Here is an 18,288-nt window from a genome sequence, read left to right as displayed (position 1 = left end):
TACTAACAATAATAATAATAATAATAATAATAATAATTTTATGTATCAACACTAAAGAATGCAAACAGGTCACAAGAGCCAGCAGAAAGGAATTCATACTGGCTCACCAAACACTCCTCTAATTTTATTTTATTTATTTTGGGAGGGTACTGGGATGGAACTCAGGCCCTTGCACTTGCAAGGCTGGCGGTGAAATCACTGGGCCAAATCCCCGGCCCCTCCTCTAATTTTAAACACAGTACAAAGCAGAAAGAAAGAAATTTATTGGTTTAAATCCCAGAATTGTCAGACCAGGGATTTAGCTCAGCGGTTCAGTGGCCTGCCTTGCAAGCGCAAGGACTCGAGTTCAATCCCCGGTACCAAAAAAATAATAATAAAATAAATAAATCCTAGAATTGTCCCCACAGTACAAACACTACAAAGTAACATGGAAATTATGCACAGGACACCAAATGACTGCTTTGCCTCACTTTCCTTAGTAGGTCTTTCCCACCATCAACAATTCAACTCCCCACACGCATAGTTCATGAGGAAAAGAAATCTGGATTAGTAAACCTAAAAAATTGAAACCAAAAGTCACAATATAAAAATCTTATATCTCTCCTTTGTTCGGAGACAGACCCACATATGTTCCCCATAATAAAGGCTTGTTATGGCCCTGGTTTGGTCCTGGTTTTGGCTCTTTTTACCTAACATATCCAGTGCCAAGACCCGAGAGGAAGGCTGTAAATTAAATGATGATTCCCCGCTGGCCTTTCAAGCCACCTCCTCCGGACCACATCTGCGGAGCCAGGGCCTCCTTGAGGTTTTCTACCTTTGCCATTGGTGACGACTCACATCCACACCGGTCACTGATTTCAGAGTGAGTAGGTAGTTAGCTTCCCTCTACTCGGGTCCTCTATATTATTCCCGTTCTCTCCCTGTGGGGACTACTTGGAAATCCAAGCGTTTGGTCAGAGATCCTCTCGGGCCACTGGGCCCAGGACTGTGCCCCTGGGGGATGCCCCATTGGCCCAACTCCTCTCACTCTCTCCTTCTGGGGATTGGCTCCAGGAGTATCAAAAGAGATGAAGATCAACCCCTGGTACCAAAAAAAAAAAAAAAAAAAAAAAAAAAGAGAGAGAGAGAAAAGAAGACATTCTCTCTTTTGTCCTCCTCCTAGGGAGCTAACTCCTCCTCACCTACCCTAACATGGGCATCCAACAATCCAAATACCCTCCCCTTGAGGCCTCTTGGATGCCTCCTGGCACAACTTTGTCTCCTTGGACTGTTGGGATCTGACTTGAAGCCAAAATGACTCATTTTTTATTGCAACCAAGTTTGACCTCAGTACAAATTAGACAATAAATCTCAATGGCCCGAAAATGGCACTTTCAATTGTAACACACTGCACATTTATGCAATTTTTGTCAACACAATGGCAAATGGTCAGAAATGCCCTACCCACAAGCCTTCTTTTTCCCCTCTCCCTCTGTCAAACCTGTTTGCCTTCTCAGGTACTTCTAACCCAAACTCTGTCCTCTACCTGTCCCTCGCCCACCTTTGATCCACCAATCACTCACCACTCACACCTCCCCCACAGTATAACCCAGCCAGCTCTTCTGTCTCCTCATAGGCTTACCGCCGCCATCTTGTGACCCTTCCTCATCTCTGCCATCTTGTGTCTCTCCACCACACACTCACGCTCTCCGGGCTCCTCCAGCCCCTCCCAAACAGAAGAGTGAGTAACAACCACTTCTCTACTTGCTCTTCCTTCCCCAGCTTCCTGGGAAGAAAAAGGAAAGCAAGACTGCAAAAAAAAAAAAAAAAAAAAAAAAAAAAAAAAAAAAAAAAGTAAAATCCTCTCTTGGTCCTGACTATTTAAATATCAACAACTTGTTTGGCAGGCTACATTAACAAGAAATTCTATCAGGCCCTACTGTTTTCTACAGAAATATAGGAAAATAAAATATAATGTTTTAAAACAATTCAAAGAAAATGTAATGCTTAAGATTGGAGCTCAAAGACCAAATGCTAGGTTACAGGCCCAGTGTCGGCTACAGACTGCTTGCTCCATAGCAAAAATAAGCTGCAATGTCCTTTCAGGCAGGAAAATCTTAAAAAAATGAAACAAAACAAAACAAAACAAATATGTGTGTGTGTGTGTGTGTGTGTGTGTGTGTGTGTGTGTGTAAATTCTGGCTAATTGACAAATGTACCTTTCATCTTCAACTTAAAATAATGATTGGTGTTTGTTTGGTTTCCAGATGTTTAATTAATGTATTTAAAACATTTCTTTTACATGGCAAATTCTTAAATTGTAATTATAGGGTAAAGTTGACCTTGTAGTTTCTGCTTACAGACTTCTGACAATAACTGTAACATAAGATTATGCTACTATTATAAAGCACTTTTACTCCTTCTAATTCTAATTGCAAGAGATGTTAACTGACCTGCAAAAGTTTTGACTAGTCTTAATTAGAAGAGATATTATAATTCAATTGGCCAAATATATTTGAGTACACTCTAGTTTCATAAATTATATGTTTGCCCAATTGTTTGAAATTGTCCAATTATATTTTTTGATAAAAATGACATCAAAGATACAAATAAATTGCTAATTCTTACAACCTAGTTTTATAGGTTAAATAAAAAATTGTCAAGATAATTAAATATAAACTTTTAGGTTTGGATAGACTCCTATTGGTGAATAAAGAAGCAGCTGTTCAGAAAAATTTATTCTGGTCTTTGTTCACTAATGGGAGCCCCAATAATTTTCATAGCCTTATGGAAAGATAAACCTCAGTAAATATGTTGTTATAAAATGTTTACATTGGTTATCATCAAAGAGTTGAGTTCTAAATATGTTACTGTGATATGTTTATAATGGTCATCTTCAAAATATATTATTTTCTGTGGAAAAACAAGGAGTTATTTAGAAAGATTCTTTCAGTACCAGGCTACCCATAGGACATAAGGTTTCATATAATTATAATAATTATTATTACTGTTTTTCTGGTGTACAAAATATATTCATGTTTTCTGACTATACAAGTCTTCCAACAAATTGTTTATGACAATAACCTTTTGATCCAGGTATTCCCCCTTCTCTTCTGCTCCACCTACTCATGATTACAGATACATTTGTAGGCCCATACACTTTCCTTAGATGGCATCCTATCAAAAGAATAACTTGAGAGTTTCCAGTTTTTGTTTTTATGTGCTTCTAGAGGGGAATAAATACATTTAACAAAGGCTATTTTATACTAAGATACATTTATCTAAGTTTGTTGCAAAGATGTCATGATTGGGCCAGGGATTTAGCTCAGTGGCACTGCACCTGCCTCGCAAGAGCAAGGTCCCAAGTTCAATACTGGTACCAAAAAAAAAAAAAGATGTCATGATTGTCATGCTAAAATATTATTGTGTGTGGTGCCTGATTCGAAGTTTTTTCTGTTAATATTTTACAGGAAATCTACTAGAACAACCATGATTGATAAAAATAACAGTCCTCTAATTATATTTTAGATTCCAGAGTGCTTGCTATCCAGATAAAGTTATGATAGTTAAGCTCACTTCTCCTACTGCACTACTGATGTCTCTTCTGGGTGTTCAACCATCAAAGGGCAGAGACCAACATTAAAAGGTAACTTGGAAAATGAGAACCAAGACCTGGCATGTAAAGGTACAAGATCCCTGTAATTAATGTAACTGTACTGTCTACCTAGAATGTACCAATAAATTAAATTAAAAAAAAAAAAAAAAAGGAAACTTGGCTAAGACAACCACCAATATTTGGCCCTGCCCTCCAAGGTCATCAAATATCCAAGGTATGAAGGAACCTTTTCTACAATGCCTTACATTTTGGTAATCACCCAACCTCCTGAGGGGGATTTGTTGGACACCAGAGGACAAATGTAACATGTGCCAAAAGAGGGTCACCAAGAGAAAAAAATCTCCCATGCTTTCACTGAAAGCAACTTGTTCAAGAGAGGCCCATGACCCATCCTAACGGCGGACACTGACAGGAGTTGAGAGGCTCTATTCATGGTTCCAAAATAATGCCTAAAGAAATTTAACTGACCTTGCCAGATAGCAAGATGTTCATATTGATTAACACAGGTCTCACTTTAACTTGGTCTTAAACACACAGCAAAAAAGAAAAACCAAAGGAAGTAGTCAATGAACAGTCACTAATGACAGACTTTTTTTTTGTACTGAGGATGAACTTGGGACCATGTATTTGCAAAGCAGGCAGCAGAATCACTGAGCTAAATCCCCAGCCACAATAGAGAGACTTTTGAGGCCCACCACTCCACCTCCCTATAAATGGATAGATCTCTAAGTGGTAAACTAGATAACCCAGTGTCAAAAAAGGCTACAACACCTATTTAATAACACCCTCCACTATCTCCCTGTCAATATCTCAGACTATTGGATGTGTATGTCCATTTACCTCTACTTGTTCACTCCAATTCCCATCCCCCTAGATTTTAACCTGTCTGTCTCAAATACTGGCAATTTATCCACAGTTCTGAGACCCTTCACTATGGGTCTCCCATTCCCTACACAAACCACTAACCTGACATGCGCGGGGCAAAATGACACTATCACTTGCCTTGCTTGCTCCGTCTTTATCTCAGAAGAGCATCCGTCCAACGGCCTGTACTTCATATGTAATCAAGAGGCATTCTGACTGATGCCTCAATTAGTCTGATGTTTTTTGTTACATACCCTTCCTTAGCCCATGACCATTTACACAGAAGCCCAGATGTCTAAACAAGTTCTCTCACAGAACACAGTCAGGAAAAGGGCAACTCCCCTTCTAGTCCCCTTCTTAATGAGAGCAGGGGTCCTCACTGGGATGGCAATGGGGATAGTGGGCATTTCTACATCCACATTATTTCTATCAGGCCCTGTCCATAGAGACTTCAGAAGACATGTATAAAACAAGCCAGTCCTTAAATACAATACAAGATCAAATAAATTCTCTAGCAGCAGTCGTGTTGCAAAATAGAAGGGCCCTTGACATGCTGAGAGCGGCCCAAGGGGGAACGTGCCAGGTGCTAGGTAAAGAATGCTGTTATTTTGTTAATCAGTCAGGAATTGTTAAAGCAAAGGTTAAAGAATTACAGTAGTGCATGGAAGAGCAAAGAGACAATGGAATTCTCAGGGAATAGACCCAAAGCTATTCTGGCTTCCCCAAATTATGCCTCAGCTACTTCCCTTGTTGGGCCCACTGGTTTGTATATATCTTTTAATCGGGATAGGGCCCTATCTCTTTCACTGTTTTCAAAATTTCTTGCAGGAACACATGAGGGCATTTAACAACCAGACAGCCACAGAACTCATCACAATGAGGTACCAGCCACTGTGGCAGAGGGAAGAATCCCCAACCTACCACTGCCCCTAACAGATCCAGGTTTAGCCCCAACCTTCGCCCCCTTTGTCAGCTTGAAGCTGCTCCAGAAGAACAGACCTTCGCCCAACAACCATAAAACAAAATCCTGGAATGTTAGATTTCCCTTTCCTTAAGATGACCCTAACTAGTGATGACACAGCCCCTCCTAGTGATGTCACAAGATCCCCCAATCCCTAGCCACTATATCACTCAACCCCACCCCACTCCTATAAAAGAAGCTCCCTGTTCTGCCTTGTTGCTTTCTCTTCTTTGTTTGGAAACAGCCTGGCAGACCCATAATAAAAACTTACTATGATCCTGGTCTGGTCCTGAAAAAAAATTATATAAAAATCTTTCTAATTAAATAGAAAAAGAATAAAACAGATCATAAGAGTAAAAAAAAAAAAGAAGAAGAAGAAGGAAAATTCAAGTATTAAAAATTCAGTAATTAAAATTTAAGCACTCCTGAAAGAGTATATCAACCCAGGAAAGTATTTAACATGGTGCAGGCACTGAGTGAGGCACAGTGAGGAACAAAGTGGGAAGAACAGCTGAGCTACTTTCCCCAAAATGCATTCACCATGTTACATATTAAGTTAAACAATTCTAGATTTAGACACAGACAAATGCAGTGCTAAATATTAAACCCAGAGCCTCACACAGGCTAAGCAAGTACTCTACTACTGACTTACATGCCTGCCTAAAATATATGGATACTGCGGTGGGGAGGGGCCTCACTAAGTAACTTGCACAGGCTGGACTTAAACTTGTGATCTTCCTGTTTCAGCCTCCCAAAGTGCTAGGATTATAGGCATGTGCCACCATAGCTGGCTTGATGAAATCTTTTCTGGCCCAAGTATCAAAATTACTATCTGGAGGTCAAGTGTGGTGATGCCTGTAATTCTAGTACTCTGGTTGGCTAGGCAGGAGAATCATAAATTAGGTCAGCATGGGATAACTTAGCAAGACTGTCTCAAAATGTAAGAAAAGGAAAGCGGGGAGGTGGCTGGAGGTGTAGCTCAGTGTGAAGGCCCTGGGTTCAATTTTCAATACCTCAAAAACTTCATCAAGAAGGTAATTTTGGAGGCTGAGGAAAGAGAGCTCAATGGCAGAGTGCTTGCCTAGCATGGATGATGTCCAGGGTTCAATCCTAAGCACTACCAAAAAAAAAAAGTAATTTCTGAAGCAGAGTTCTGAAAGGTGGATATGGTTTACCAAAAGGAAGAACAAACATTCCAGGTAAAGTAAATGCCATTTCAAATGTAGAGTATCTGGGAAAGAAAAGGAGAGGAAAAGAAGATGTTACATTAGATTTTTAAATGACTGTAATCATGCATTTTTAAGTGACTGAGATGACAAATGGAAGCCACTTTGAGATTATAAAATAGCAACATCAAAATATCACTTCAGGGTATTCTTAGGTTAAAATAAATAAAGTATGAAGACATGACAGACAGAAAGGAATTCAGGAATCCGGAGAAAACAAAAAAAAATTCAAAAACAGTAGGTAAAAAGACCTGCTACCAGAAACATCATCCAGCATAAGGAGAAATGGCAATCTCTGTGCTAGAATTCAGGCAATTTTCACTTTTCTAATTTATACTTTAGTATGCTTTCTAGAATGATTACAGTACCTTTCTATATTTTAAAATGAAATCCTTATATAAAAAACCCAAAAGTATGTGTTTGCATGCGTTCATGTGACCAAATGATAAATAAATGTCCATGTATCCATAATCCAACTATGAAATGGAAAACATAACAAGTGTGAAGCTCTTAACTGATTATATTCCCCTTCGTATACCTTCCAGAAGCAACCATATCCTGAATTTTATGAAAAATCATTCCTTTTTTTCTCATACTTTTAACACGTGTATGTGTCTCTGAATAGTTTTACCTGCTTTTGATTTGTATTTACATAAATAGAATCATAGTTTATACAGTTTTCTATGACTTGCTTTATTCATTCAATGTATTTTTACCAACATTAACCCAAGGCAACATGTGTACTGGCAAGTCATCATTTCTACTACTATATATTATTTTATAATGGGGATAAACCATAATTTTAAACTTTATTCTATTGTACTTGAATGGAATGGGTCATTTCCATTTTTTCTGTCATCATAAAAATGCCACTTTGAACACTTTGTTTTTGGTACCGGGGAATGAACTCCGGACCTTGCTCAGGCAGCAGAACCACTGAGCTAAATCTCCAGCCCACTGAACACTCTTGATTATATCCTGTTATGTTTCAAGAAGCTTTTCACAATGTATATCTAGGAGTAGAATTACTAGGTCATAAATTATATGCAAGTTCAAATTTACTAATTAATAACAAACCATTTAACTAAGCAATGGTATTAATTTGCATTCTAACAAGTAATATATGTAATCTCTCATTATTACACCTTTATGATAACTCTTAATTTTACCAGATTTTAAAATTTCTATCAATATAAAAAGCATAGTTTAATTAGATTACTAATTATGGTAAGCATTTTAAATATCATTTGGATTTTCTATTCTTTTTTCTCTTTTTTTTCACCCAGTACTAGGGATTAAACCCACGGTCTTGGCAATGAGCTACATCCTCAATACCCTCCTCCATCTAAATTTTGAGAGAGGGTTTCACTAAATGGCTAAGTTGCTCAGGCAAGGCTCAAACCTGCAATCCTCTGCCTCAGCCTGCCAAGTACCTGGGATTACAAGTGTGGGCCACTACATCTGGCTTACTTCTCTGTTTTGGAGGCAGAAAACAAACTTTATTTACATTGACAGGCTTGGTTGGGATAGTTCCAAAAAGAACCAGGCCACTTATTTTCTTTACAGGAATTCTTCTCTGGAATTCTATAATGGACAATAATCTTTTACTGATTATATATACAGTATTATATTTTCTCCTAGCTTGTAGCCTTGTCTCTTTACTCTATTGAGTCTTTTGATCAAAAGAAGTTCTTGAATCTTCTATAGTAAAATGTATCACTTGTGAGGCTGAGGCAGGAGGATCGCCATGAGTTCGAGACCAGCCTAGGCTGCATAGTGAGTTCCAGGTCAGTCTCAACTACATAGTGAGACCCTGTCTCAAAAAAAAAGTAAAATGTATCAATTTTTTTCCAATAGAGTAACAGTACTAAAGATTGAATTCAGAAGTCCTTTACCATTTAGTTATATTATATCCCCAGAGCTTTTTTATTTTGGGTCTGGGTCTTGAGCTAAGTTGCTTTCTTATATTACTTTCTCGTCACTGAGGCACAATACTTGACACCCACAACTTAAAGGAGGAAAGGTTTATTTTGGTTCACAGTTTGTAGAAGTTTCAGTTCATAAGTGGCTGACTCCAGGGCAGGGCAGTGCGACAGAGGGGCAGGGCAGAGGAGAAGCAGCTCATGGTGTGGCAGCCAGAAGGCAGAGCAAGATCAAGGGGGAGGAGAGTGGGAGATAGACCTTTCCAGGCCATGCCCCCAGTGACCTAGCTCTACCTCCAAAAATCACATTTAGGAATCAAGTTATCAGTAGACTAATCCACTGATGAGTACCATACCCCCATGATCCAATAACCTCCACAAAGCCCATCTATGAGTGCATGAGGCTTTGGGGGACATCTAGGTATACATAATAGTTGCCCCAGCTGCCCTTAAATTTAGCTATCCTCCTGCCTTGGTCAAGTAGCTGAGATTACAGACATGTGCCCATGTACCTAACTAAAATGTATCAATTTTTAAACTTTCTACTTTTCATGCATTATTTAATAAGTCCTTCCTTGTCCCAAAGGTCGTGATACTCATAGTTTCTTCTAAAAGTTTAAAAATGTTGCTTTGCATCTTTTAGTCCTTAATGTAGAGGCACAGCAACACTCAACTAGGCCACACACGGAGAGGTCTGACAGGAAATTTTATTAGGGAAGGCAGGTTAGGGAGAGAGGAGAGAGGGAAGAGAGAGAGAGAAAGGAGATAGGAGAGAGAGACAGGAGAGAGAAGGAGAGAGAGGAACAAAGAAAGGAAGGTCCTTTTATTAGTTTTGGGCTGGGCTATTGCTTATTTATGAGGAGTGGGCTACCTTTAACCCATCACAGGCCAGGTTGCCCTTTAGGGGTTTGGTCCTCCAGAAACAGGTTTAACCTCTCCAGACCCCTGTGGCCTTGCGGGGAGGGAAACTAAAGATAAGAGCATGAGGTCATTTTAAGAGGCAAGAGAATACAGCCTGCGATGGCGAGGGCAGCATCAGGTCCCTAACACTTAATTCATCTGAAATTCTTAATGTTGGTATAATATGAAGTAGGGTTCTAGTTTTTCTACATGGATAACAAATTAAATACCATTTAAAGCCCATTTTCTTTTTGATTCACAAGGCAAGTGGCAAGTTTCCAATGTCTATTTTTGAACTCTTGATTTTGTTTCATCAATTTATTTGTAATACTGGCTGTACTATAAATACGCTACATTTATGATAGTTCCCTAAGTGCTGCTACCTGGAAAAGTATGGCAGTCATTCATACTGTTTGTCAAATATTTCTGGTTCTTTCCCTTCCCAACAATCATAATAGGATTGTACTTCCTGGTCCCCTTGCAGTCCAGTAGGGCAAGATGATTAGCTCTGCTGTGTTGTGAATAGAAAAAATGTGTTAGCTGGGCGTGGTGGCGCACAACTATAATCCCAGCATTTGTGAAGCTGAGGCAGAAGAATAACTGTGAGTTCGGGACCAGCCTGGGATACATACAGAATTCCAGGTCTCAAAAAAAAAAAAAAAAAAAAGTAAAAAGGGCTTGGAGATAAATCCTTCAGAACTCTGTCCCTCTAGCTTAGCAATTACTAATAGTCAATATGGCTGCAGCAGCCTTGGCATCTATTTCAGGAAAACCTGGTTTCCAGAACTAGCTGCCAAAGGCAGAAGGTGCTGAAAGACCAAAGAAAAAGGTGGATAAATCCAGGATTGCAGAGTGCAATGTATTATTGAATTAAGGACAGAAGTGTGCCTTAGATGGCAGCAAAACAGTAGGATCCCTGGAATCCAAGGTAAGAGGAAAGGGTTTATATTCTAAACTAGACAAAGTGGGCTGTGGCCCACTGGAATGCACCTAGGCTTCTCAAAACACTGTTAACAGTTAAGAAACAATATAGGCATCAGTCTCAGGCACAAAACACTTGGCTGCCTACCTTAACAACTTTATCCCATGTCGTGTTTATAATACATGCCAGGGTCACCAAGTAAGCCAAATGACAATTACAACAACAATGGCTATAATCATGCAAGCAAGATCCTGAGTTACTATACTCAGGATTAGCCTACAGTAGATTAATAATGTAAATGAGAAATAAATCTCTTTACCAGAGATTTTAGGGTTATAAATACAAACTCAAACTCCAATTCAGGAGAGTCTTGTCTTTCACTATCATATGAATTTCAAAATTGACTTTTCTCAACTTCTAGAAAAAAAAAATTATCAGAATATACATTGAAGCTAGGTGTGTTGGTGCATGCCTATAATCCCAGCACTTGAGAGGCTGATGCAGAAGGGTCGTCAGAGTTCAAGGCCAGCCTGAACTATATTGCAAGACCCTGTTTCAAAAAAAGTACACATGGGCCAGGGATTTAGCTCAGTGGTGCCATCGCTGACCTCACAAGCACAAGGTCCTGAGTTCGATCCCCAGTACCAAGAAGAAAAAGGTGCTTTGGAAAACATATGGAATATTGGAAAACAGTTGGCATTATCTGAAAAAGCTGAAGATATAAATGTCCTACAATCTAGCAATCTCAGTCCTAGTATATATAAAAGCCATGTGTGTAAATATATATATATAAATGTACATGAATATTTTTAGCAATATTATTCAAAAAACTAGAAACAATTCAAATGACCAAAGCATTAGAATGAATAAACAGTGATTCATTTACACAAATACTATATAACAATGAAAACAAATTAGACCTATATCCAATGGCATATATTTATAAACGTATTGCTGAACTAAAGAAAACACAAAAGGGCTGGGGATTTAGCTCAGTGGCACTACACCTGCCTTGCAAGTACTAGGTCCTAACTCTGATCCCTGGTACTGAAAAAAACAAACAAAAAAAACCACCAAAAAGATTTTGAGCAGAACGATTCCATTTACAATGAAGTTTCAAAAACAAGTTTTTGTTTTGTTTGTACTAGGGATCAGACCCAGGGCCTTTGCACTGAGCCACATCCCTAGTACTTTTTCTTTCATATTATGAGATAGTCTCACTAAATTGCCCAGATTGGCTTCAAATTTACAATCCTCCTGTTTCAGCCTCCCAGAGTGCAGAATTACAAGTGTATGCCACCACACCCAGCTTATTCTGGTTTTTGGTTTGTTTATAATGGCGTCTTGCTATATTACCCAGGCTGGTCATGAATTCCTGGGGTCCAACAATCCTGCCTCAGCCTCCTGAGTAGCTGGGTCTACATACAAACACCATAGCACCCAGCTCTTTGAGATGTTTTTGTTTGGGGTTTCTTGTTTTTGGTGGATCAAATACAGGAGCTGAGGCATGCTGGGAAAATGCTCTCCCTCTGGGTCACTTTTCTATCAATGGGATTTTTTTAAATAGCCAAACATCTCATCTGTAAATATGATAACTTTATTCCTTCCTTTGTAAACAATGTGTCTTTTTCTGTTTTTCTTATTACACCGACAAGAACCTGGTTCGCTTATTAATTAGGTCCACACTCTGTAAAAATATTTTTAGTTTTTAATTTTTTAATTTTTTGTTTTATTTTTGAGACAGGGTCTCCCTATATAGCCCAGGCTGGCCTTGAACTCACAGTGATCCTCCTGCATCAGCCTTCCAAGTTCTGGGACTAAAAATATTTTTAAAGTAAGAAACAAAAAGATATCCCACAGTAGAACCCAAATAGAACCCTGAAGGTCCCTCCCAAGTTTATTCCTTCATGAACTTAAGTCATTCCTTCTTTTCTCTCAAAAGAATGAAGCCCTCCATTCTCAATGGAAGAATATTTATTGAAAATTTTGGTTTTTCTAATGATTTAAATTTCTCAGCTAATAGCACCAAGTTCAGCGAATCCAGGATTTCAAATTAATCAGGGCTGGGGATTTAGCTCAGTGGTTCTGCCACCTGCCTCGCAAGTGCAAGGACCAGAGTTCTATCCCCAGTACAAAAAACAAAAACAAAAAAATTAAGCCACCTGCATATTTATAATTTCCAAATTCAGTGTACAATTATGAAAAGAATATAAACCAACTATCACCCAATTATTTTATATTTATATAGGACTGAAGGCTTGAGAAATATTTGTGGGAGACAGGAAACAAATCTTTAATATATTTCCAAAATAACAAAAGAAGCAGAGAAGGAAAATAAATTCTCTTGGTTATATTAGGCAGTGATCTAGAAAGTAACAGAATTCTATCACCTCCCCTAGAGTTATGAAACCCAAAGTAAGCCTGAACCCTCTAAGCCTATTTACCTATCCATTTCAAGGAATTACTCTTCCCAAGGGTCTCAAGATATTTCCTCAGCCCAGTTTGAAAAATGACTTCCCTTCTGATTTGGATATCTCACGGTGTGTCCCATAGAGTCTGATGATTTTTTATCTCTCTGGCTTACATGACACTGATTTATGTTAAAGTAATAATTTGTCTCTCTGGAAAATGAAACCTAATATGGCAGCCAGCTCCTGAATCAATGACAAGTACAGTATAGCACAATCGGACTAGTCAAACATATATCAGAGATCTTGTAAGTTCTATTATTCCATCCCGATATAGATGAGAGTTTGCAGTTTCAGGAGATTCTTCTACCAGGGATCTCTCCAGGATTAATATCTCCCTATCAAGTACTGTACCTTGATAGCATGGTTTTAATGTCACAAATCAGATTTCCCTTGGACTTGCTGACCAAGAGACAGCTATATTTATCTAAAATTAGATAATACCAATGTGGCATTCAGAAAATCAGGTCAAATGCTCTTTTAGATAAATATCTCTCTAAATGGGCATAGTGAGAAATGTTGCAATCAACTTATAAAAGATTCAGTTTATCAAAATTCATATTTAAACTCCCCAATCACCAGTAATTTATATTGAGTTTTCCTATAAGTTACAATAGGCCAAAAAAAGGGTGGAAAAAAGATGTTTGTGATCCAGGTGGCCAAAGGTTCAGAAGACTGAACTTTCTAAAGTCTTATGAGAAACTTAACACTCCGAAGTGACACTGGTCAAAAAAATATTTTTGAGTTACTAGGTAACTCTCCCATTTTTCTAGTCACAATTCCTTCTTTAAGATATAAAAGAAATTGGAGCTGGGCATGGTGGTGCACGTCTGTAATCCCAGCATTTGGAAGGCTGAGACAGGAGGACTGCTCTGAGTTCAAAACCAGACTCGGCTACATAGTGAGTTCCAGGTTAGTTTCAACTACATAGTGACATCCTGTCTCAAAAAAAAAAAAAGAAAAAGGGGCCAGGGATTTAGATCAGTGGTTCAGTGGCCTGCCTTGCAAGCACAAGGACCCGAGTTCAATCCCCAGTACCAAAAAAAAAGATATAAAAGAAATTAAGTCAAATATATAATAAACTCTTCCAAGCATCTCTATGACAAACCAAGAATTCAAACTCCAGGAGACTAAAATATTACTCTGGCCCACTCAGACTCATTTGGATGACACAATTTCACCCAAAAACAAGTAATCTGCTGCATATGTGGACCAAGAAAACATATGGCAGCTAAATGTTGGCAAAAGATGTGGCCCTTGGGCCGAGGATTTAGCTCAGTGGTTCTGATGCCTGACTCACAAGCGCAAGGTCCCAAATTCAACCCCCCAGTACCAAAACAAAAATGATGTGGTCCTTTATACAGTGGTTTTCTTTATTAAATTTTTATTTTAAAAATTTTTTGTCAAAATCTCTAATTTTGTCTTTAAACAAATACCCAGTTTCATTTTATTTAGAAATAAAAAACATGGAACCAGACAATATGTGAAATAAAAAACTGGTGCAACAAATCTATTAAATGTGGTAATGGTAAACATTAGGAAATATGAAAGTTTTAAGATTTCATTTTAACAAACAATAGTTAATTCCATTTAAAACATTTATTCTTAGGCTGGGGATTTGTTTCAGTGGTTCTGCCACCTGCCTTGCAAGAGCAAGGACCAGAGTTGGATCCCCAGTACAAAAAAAATTATTTTTACATGAAGATTTAGAATTAGCTTTTCAAGTAGAAGTATACTTGAATAAATCCTATCACATCAAATAGAGATGTATGCCTAAAAGGGGTTCAAGGGCCAGGGATTTAGCTTAGTGGTGCCAATGCCTTCCTCACAAGAACAAGGTCCCGAGTTCGATCCCTGGTACCAAAAATAAAAATAAAAGGGATTCAAAAGAGAAAGACTGTCCAAGCTATGTGGTAAAACTTTGAGGCAAACAAAACTAATCACCCTTATTTTTACTCTAAACCACAGGCAGCTAATTCAGTAACAAATTCTTTAGCATAATCCTAACTAACCACCACCACCCCTCCAACCAATATCAATCTTTGGGCAACCCAAAATTAGTGGGAAAAAACAAGTAAGTACTTACCTTGAGTGCACAAAAGATGCAGGAATCTCCCATGCATTTGTGAGTTGTGAGCTGCCTAAAGCTACGTCGGAAGATGTCCAAGTGCCACAAAACCTGACAAAAAAGGAAAAATATTTCAATGCTCTATTAAAAGCCATCATTTAATTTTAAATTTAATTAAACATAGGTAATGATTGCAGACGCAATCTTATTATGCCTAAGAAAAAAAGCTCATTCTAGTAAATTAAAACAAATAAAGGTGAGGTATCTAACAAGAGTGATAAATGAGCATATTCTGAAGAAAACATTGATTTGTTTTGCTTTTGTTTTCTTCAGATCAGTTCTCATTATGTAGCCCAGGTTGACCTCAAATTTGAAATGTACCCTAGACATGCCACAAACTTGTTATCCACCTGCCTCAGCCTCTTGAGCGCTGAGATTATAGACATGTGCCAACACACCTGGCAAACACATTAATGTGAACATAATGTGAAGGTCTCTTAGAAAAAATATGGTATGCCATATATCAAATGTGATCCCGAAAAAGAAATTCATGGGTTAAAAGCTGCAGAATGCCGGGCATGGTGGTGCAAGCCTGTAATCCCAACATTTGGGAGGCTGAGGAAGAAGGATGGCAGTGAGTTCGAGGCCAACCTGGGCTCAAAGCAAAACAAGCTGCAGAATAATGATTTATTTTAATGGTATATATAAGAAAACCAAGAATATTTTAAAACTTATATATTAGAATCTTGAAGTATACTGTGGAATTTTGTCTTCATTAGAATTAGGATGGGGGTGGTATTTGTTTGTTGTTTTGAAACAAGGTCTTACTGTGTAGCCCAAGCTGGCCTCGAACTCACTGCATTACTCCTGCCTCAGCCTCCTCAATGCTGGGATTGCAGGCATGTGCCACCACACCTGGCTCTAGAATTAGGATTTTTAAACTCTGAGAGAGATATGACCACCTCAAGTTAATAGAATAAAAAATAAATGATATCAAAAGTGATGATCATTTTCATAGCACATGCCCTTGATATGATATGACATGATTGATAAGAATGACCCTTTACCTTTGTGGCCTTCCTCCTCAAAATCCGTAAACATCATCTAAACATGACATCATCATCATCAGACAAATTTCTTTTTCTTTTTCTTTTTTTTTTTTTTGAGACAGGAACTTACTATGTAGTTCAGACTGACCTGAAACACACTATGCAGCCCAGGCAGGTCTCGAACTCACAGTGATCCTCCTGTCTCAGCCTCTCAAGTACTGGGATTACAGGCATGCATGACCACGCCCAGCTCAGACAAATTTCAATACAAGGCAACCCACAAAATAATAACTAACCAATACTACTCAAAACTGTCAATGTCATCAAAAACAAGGAAATTCTCACAAATTATCATAGACGAAAGGAGCCTAAGGAGATATGACAAGTAAATGTAAATGAGGTATTCTAGGAGGAATCCTAAAGCAGAAAATGTTATATTAAAAACTAAGAGGGCCAGGGATTTAACTTGGTGCCACTGCCTGGTTCGATCCCTGGTACCAAAACATAAAACATCTAAGGATATGCTAGGGATTTAGCTCAGTGGCACTGTGCCTGCCTGGCAAGCACAAGGTCCTGAGTTCGATCCCAGGCACCAGGAGAAAAAAAAACAAAAACAAAAAAATAAGGGTATCAACCAGGAGGGTTGGCAGACTCCTATAATCCTAGCACTCAGAAGGATGAGGCAGAAGGATTGCTGGGAGTTCAAGACCAGCTTGGGCTACACAGTGACTTCAAGGCCAGCCTGAACTACATAGCAAGACCCTGTCTCAATCAGTCAATCAATCAATAAAAATAAAAACTGAGGAAATCTGTGTAGCACACCTATCATCCCAGCTACTTAAGAGGCTGAGGCAGGAAGATCACAAATTCAAGGCCAGACTGGGCAACTTGGTAAGATTCCCTTAGGAAGGGAGGGATAAAAATAATTAAAGATATCTAAATACACTGTGAACTTTAGTTAAAAATAAATGATACAATATACATCATAATGCTTCAGGAATTTCTCCTTGCTAAGAGAACATTTAATGGCATAATCCATGAAAAAGTACAACCTCTGGAGCCCCAGAGCTTCTCTTCTTATGTATGTATATCAAGATATATATTTTAAAAGTTCTGTGACACAGACTATGCTCCCAAGTAAATAACAAATGTAACAGGTTCAACACATCTGTGGTAAATATAGCTGTCATTTCAAAAGTTAGAATATCATCTCATACATCAGGGGTGGTGGAGCACACCTGTAATTCTAGTCCAAAAGGCTGAAGCAGAAGGGCTGCCATGAGTTCAAGGGCAGCCTGGGCTACATAGTGAGTTCAAGGATAGCTTGACATGCATTGATAGACTCGCTAAAAAAAAAAATACATAAATAAAAGAATATTATCTCATCATGATAATTATTTTCAACTAATAACATGATTGTAATAGGCACTTGAAAACCATCATTTCAATCTTTATGGATATAGAATATGTATGTGTGTACATACAGTACATGTTATATGGCACTGGACATTGGAGTGGAAAGTAATAAACACTGTTTCAATTGACAATATAAATAGACTATATAGAAAGGAACAGAATTTAAAACAAAAGACTATTAGGGCTGGAGATTTAGCTCAGTGGTTCTGCCACCTGCCTCACAAGCACATGGTCCCGAGTTTGATCCCCAGGAACAAAAAAAAAAAAAGAGACTACTTCCAAGAAGGACGTAAACAAACACATTTATGTCGATGTTTTATTTTGTCTACTTCTAAATTACAAAAAGTATTATCAGTATATAAAATTACTCAAAAAATCTTTATGTGACCAGGTGTGGTGATGCATACCTGTAATCCCAGCACTTGGGAAGCTGAGGCAGAAGGATCACTTCAAATTTGAGGCCAGCCTGGGCTACATAGTAAGTTCAAGGTCAGCCTGAACTACACAGCAAGACCATGTCTTAAAAAAAAAAAAAAAAAAAGCCAGGTGTGGTGGCACACACCTGTAATCCCAGAACTCAGGAAGGCTGAGGCAGGAGGATCACTGTGGGTTCGGGATCTGCCTAAACTATATAGTAAGTTCCAGGTCAGTCTCAATTACATAGTGAGACACTACCTCAAAAAACCAAAAAAACAAAACAAAACAAAAAAACCTTTTATCATCTGTGAGAAAAAAAAATCTAACCAACCTTACCTAACTGCATGAAATTTGAGATAGTAATTAGGGAAAATACTTGAACTCTTTCTACATGTTTGACAGCACAGAATTTCTTTTTAACATTTTCAAATAAAAAACTTGAGAGACTATAAAACTTTTATTACATAGATAAACTTGGTA

At 38.2% G+C, this 18,288-nt stretch overlaps 1 protein-coding gene across 15 annotated transcripts in view; it reads right to left on the bottom strand.

Annotated features, from left to right (window-relative positions):
* Usp54 (ubiquitin specific peptidase 54) overlaps window positions 1-18,288 on the bottom strand; it is a 117,461-nt gene that overhangs the window by 49,381 nt on the left and 49,792 nt on the right. For 11 of the 15 annotated variants that reach the window (XR_004518250.1, XM_033766538.1, XM_033766533.1 and 8 more), the window contains one exon: window positions 14,945-15,037. Coding sequence is in view for 14 of the 15 variants with exons in the window: in XM_033766538.1 (XP_033622429.1) it covers window positions 14,945-15,037 (93 nt within the window). In the remaining variant the exon portion in view is untranslated. Of the gene's footprint in view, window positions 1-814; window positions 839-1,621; window positions 1,760-6,433; window positions 6,524-6,595; window positions 6,652-14,944; window positions 15,038-18,288 lie in introns of those variants that run through there. The other 4 variants (XM_033766534.1, XM_033766537.1, XM_033766535.1 and 1 more) reach the window with 4 other exon arrangements.

This window comes from Fukomys damarensis, unplaced genomic scaffold, assembly GCF_012274545.1.
Source record: "Fukomys damarensis isolate Sample0158 unplaced genomic scaffold, DMR_v1.0_HiC HiC_scaffold_20, whole genome shotgun sequence".
Lineage (NCBI taxonomy): Eukaryota > Metazoa > Chordata > Mammalia > Rodentia > Bathyergidae > Fukomys > Fukomys damarensis.
Note: the sequence above shows the minus strand (reverse complement) of the source record. Positions and strands in the feature narration are given on the sequence as shown.